General features: G+C 39.2%; 1 protein-coding gene across 1 annotated transcript in view; it reads left to right on the plus strand.

Moving 5' to 3' along the window:
- The first annotated feature begins 3,261 nt into the window (after positions 1-3,261).
- The window catches only part of LOC138051871 (ack-related non-receptor tyrosine kinase-like), a 30,528-nt gene continuing 28,789 nt past the window's right edge, over positions 3,262-5,000 (plus strand). Inside the window, exon 1 of the mRNA XM_068898162.1 lies at positions 3,262-3,485. Coding sequence (XP_068754263.1) covers positions 3,456-3,485 — 30 coding nt within the window. The 5' untranslated portion in view covers positions 3,262-3,455. The remainder of the gene's footprint in view (positions 3,486-5,000) is intronic.

Raw genomic sequence — 5,000 nt, forward strand, 5'->3', positions numbered from 1 at the left:
GCACATTTTCCAGAGCTTTGTGTCGGCTACGTGTAATTTGCCCCAGTTTGGATTGGTCTACTGGACTGTCTCCGTTTCTTTCGATTGGCCAAAGTAATTGCTTTGGTTTTGGTTTTACGAAACTCGATTGAAACCCGCTCTAAACTTAAACAGAGCCGCAGGAGGGAGTGTCCGTGTAACCTGACTACTGCCGTTTTAGTTGCTTGTTGCTAAATTATTCGTGAATTCTACAACTTTATATGAAATACTGCTCTTTGACTATAGGTACATTTGTCCCCACTCCCCCCAAATCATATTAAGCTTTTTTGACTTGCCCGTGCAAGCAATCTCAAATTTCAGGAGACGAATTAAAGAAATCAGACTCCCGCTACGCGGTAGTCCGATTTTGTTAATCACTCGTATGATTACAGACCGAATTGGACTCCACTCAGTCCTATTATCATTATTAATTGTTCGACACGAGTCACTATTATCAATTAATCGTAACCATTATAAAATTTGCCTACAAGTAAGCTCTCTTTCTGGCTCTCTGCACCCCGAGAGAAATTGCGCGCAGCTGCAGGCTATTCAACAATTTACTAAAACCAGGCGATATTCCGCAAGATTGTGCAGGATAATTTTTATTATTCAACACAATGATGTCAAAGCACAATTTTCTACGTTTATTGGGGGGAAAAAAGCTGGAAAAACTACCATTTTTCTGGGCGACACAAAATTACGCATATCGCAGGATATCTGTTCAGTGCGCGCTATTACCATATTTGGACATTGACACAATGTGTTGAATAATAATATAAACCAAGAGATAATGAGAGTTTGGTGCGCTACTTTCTCGACACCGTGGAGGCACTGCTTGAAGCGGTCGGAAAACCTGGCTGAGTTACCGGGCCTATTGATGACGATAATCTCACTTATGTCCAGAAATGGCCGTACATCTAATTTCGTGCATTTCTGGACATATCTGTAGCAGAACGCGGTGCAGCCGCGCTGCTATTGCATAAGTACGGTCCCTTTAGGATTGTAAAGGTCGCCACATTTCAATAATGGTTTGGTTTTACTAGCGTAGGCAAGTAGTTTATTAGAGCAGTTTTCAAATGAATGTTCCAAGTAATTATGCGATTGCAGTTGCTACGCTTAGTAATTGGGTTAAAATTCTCGCGCCAGTTTACCAACCATTGAGAAGGAAAACCAAAACCAATCGCGACGTGCACGCGCGATTATTCCCGCGGTTTAAGCATAGTTAATTAGAACTTTCAAGGGCGAGAACAATGTTGTTGCAATCGATGTTGAATTGACCGTGACCCTGCACAATCTTTTGTTTTCGCTTCGTACGGGTTCGCAAATTAGTTGCGCATAGTTTAGCGTGTGATTGACCGTATTCTGGAATGGGAATACATGGACTATAAGTTAGAAATCGTTCATTTTTACAGAGATTCATATTAACTTTTTCAAACTCTCGCTAAAATGCTATTTCAAACATATCTTCACCATCCTTCAAAACGCGAGACGTAACGTTTCAAATAATCACTCCCCGTATTCTTATTCCGTAATAGGGTCAGTCGAACGCACCCTTAATCGAAGGATTTGATTGGTTATCTTCTCGAGAAAAGGCGTGTTTTGTGCAGGATCAAGGCCAAACATACGGACAAAAACATGAAACAAAGGAACTTGTTCAGTTTCATAACCATCGTCATGCATTAACTATGGTTTAAGCAAGTTATATAGAATTGCTACGAATATGGATTGGTTCATTGCGCTGTTTCCACCTGCTGTCATAACCCACTTTCGATGTATTAAAATTCAGTTCTAAATAAAAGGCATCATCTCGAGTCTCCAGGGAATAAGCTCCATAACTTACAAATCCTTATATTTATTCCCCAGAAGCTCGAGATGATGCCTTTTGTTCAGGCCTGAATTTTAATATCTCGAAATTGATCTATTATTTTGGTATTTGTCTTACGACACTCGATTGAAAACCGCTCTATAAATATTCTTAGCGTGATCGCTTTTATTCGCTTTACACCTTGATGACAAAATGTGCATTTGAAAGGTCAATACAACAACAATGGCAAGCTTGTTCCCAGGGTCTATCTGCATTGCCTCCATTGTTATTGACAATCGAGAGAAGAGAGACCCTGGGACGAGGTTGCAACAAGCTCAAACAGCACGGTTTAAAACTTTGAGTCAATTTTACCACGGTAAATATTTGTAACCTTACCTCTCTTAGGTGGCAACGTCTTATAAGCAGTCGTACTTGTGTGTGCAAGTGGTTTATTGAAAGTGAGCAGTGGAAGCTCGTCACGTTTAAAAATATTTACGTGGGTAACTGTTTTATATAATTTCCTTGATAATTTTGCAAACAATTTAAAATAAACGTTTTTTAAATCTCCAACGTTTCTTAATTCTGTTTATTATTAATTTAATACTTCTCAGTCGAGTGGGTGGATTTTTGCTGGAGAGCAGCTTGATAGCCGAGGTCATTACTGGGGTGAATATCAAGCGTACAATGTACACTGGAAAACAATGTAAATTTTACCATCAACAGCATTTTACAAAATAGCGTAGCGTGTTGCCATTGATGGCCATCGATGTAAGGAACCTGCGCAGCCTCGGACTGAAGTAGCCTACTTTTTTGTGTAATAATGGCAACTTTTCCACGAATCAACGCGAAGGATTGAATTTCAATGCGTTACTTTTGACAACCTTGTGACGATTGCAGGTAGAGGTCATAGTATCACCGAAGATGAGGAGACATTCGGATAATGGAAGGTGGGGCTGCAGGTTCTAAATTGAGACCTTTTTATGCTATTTCATAGATGTGTAAATCTGGTTGGTTTTAAAACAAACGTCTTCTGGACTACATTCCTGCCCGAACTTGTTGTGATACTGAAAACACCTTAATTAATTAACTTTGTATTCCTCCTTTCTCCATACAAAATGTTGGCGTTTACTAAGCCTGCGAGCCCGCTCAACTTTTCAGGTTACGTATCAAGCGAGCCGAAGTGAGCATGCTCGCAGGCTAGCGTTTATTCTAGAAGGAGTCGACTTGTGTACTAACATTGGCTCTGGGCAGCAGGAACATACCAGCAGAAGAATTATCATCATAACGTTAACACTGCTAGAAGCTGAAAATTTCCCGAAAGCAGCAGTTTGAGCGCTATTTGGTTTACTGTTGTTTTAGTCCGGATCATACTTGTTTGTAAGCCGGAAATTCGCGGAAGTGCCGAGTGAGAACTGGAAACCGTAACGCTTCAGCGACGGTTGACATCCTGCTTTCAATTTCTGTTAACATTTGTCAAAAACGAATTAGGAACGGTTCTGTGACTGTAAATCCTTCACTCAGAACATAAGAGTTATCTGCCCTTTTTCACTCCAAGTATGCGATGTGTTGATCAAAGTAGATGTGTTATCAGTTTGAATTGAAGTACCTCTGAACAGAACAGGAAGCCTTCGTAATGGCAAACATCTTTCGGAGAGGTTTTTGGGTAAGCACAAGCTTTGAGCAAAGTTCATCTTCGCTTTTAATATTCCATTTCTCGTACTGAATCGAGATTACGTGTTGTCTAAATAGTTGTTTGTATAATTGATGTTCGATAACTAATTTGTTGCCAGAGTTCTCGAATCAAACGAGGGCATATAAGAATTACGTAGATGATGTGATTTGGTGTGTGTTTATAAACTCAAGCTAAATGAAATGCAAATAGTTGTTGAATTGATTAAGGGTGTCACATGAGTGCATAGTAATGTCATTAGTGATAATTCTTTTGCCAGTTGTTGGTTTGTGTTTAGTATTTCGAAAGTCAATCCCGTTCATCTCTTATAGCCTCGCATCGCTTCAAGCACAAACTGCAAGCACTGTCTTTCTCTTTATTTTCTTCTCGATCGTCCTCTTTTAAGACCTTTACTGTCCAATGGGGCTTGTGTGGCAGAAATTTCACAAACTGAGCAGCAGTAACTTAAAAACAAGCCAAAATATGCTGCAGCAAAGAAATTACACTTTAGAGCTAACAGCCGCTTGATGTATAGTTTTACGTAGATGTGTTACTTCCTCAGTGAGCGAGCCGTGACGGCACAGTTATGTCACCCAGACAGAGCTCTGCAACTTTGCAAAACATTCAAGAACTTTCGAAATTTTATCAATTTAGAACAGTTCTTATTTGAGAACTTTAGATTCCACTTGTCCAATGGACAAGTGAGGTTCTGGTTTTACTTGTCCAAATCTCAAGTCTAGTTGTCCTTGGGTGTAGTGTTAAATCCAAGCTCTAATCAGGACGTTACAAATCGATAATTTCGATAGTCGATAAAAGTCGATCGTTGTCGATCAAATTCGATACTAATCAATCGACAAATATCGGATGTCGATAAAAGTCGATCACACAATTTTTTGTGATTATCGACTTAGATCGACTTCAATCGACAAGTATCGGAAATACAGAAAAAAAAGGTTTATGGCAGGAGACGAGGCTACAGTTGCCAAGCACAGTTTAATGAAGCAGGATTGGCTATGCCAAGACTTTATTTTACCGATTTACATTTATTTATTGATTTACAGTTTTTTATTCAACTTTATTGCCATACGGATTTACTTTAAAGCTGTTTACATTTTCGTGGGCGATTGAAAAATGTGTCAGCATTTTTGTCGATAAAATCGATATTCAGTTGAAAATCTTGTGATTATCGACTTTTATCGACAAATTAAACTTGTCGATTGACAATTATCGACAAGTATCGAGTATTATCGACTTATCGACTACGTTTTCGAAGATCGACTTTGATCGACTTGTAACGTCCTGTCTAATGTATCATTCATCGATACGAAGCATAACCCTTTCTATTTTGGAACTCAGATAACATCTACACAGCATTTAAAGTGTCGGTGTCTTCCAAGATTCCTGGAAATTTCGAACTCAAACTGTTGGGATGTTAGATTGCTTTTTCCTCTCATTCTCTTAAGTCTTTCTGCCAAAGGTTTTGCTTTTCTCTTTAGCTACTTTGCCGGT

The sequence above is a fragment of the Montipora capricornis genome, chromosome 6 (genome assembly GCF_036669925.1).
Source record: "Montipora capricornis isolate CH-2021 chromosome 6, ASM3666992v2, whole genome shotgun sequence".
NCBI classification, from domain to species: Eukaryota; Metazoa; Cnidaria; class Anthozoa; order Scleractinia; family Acroporidae; genus Montipora; species Montipora capricornis.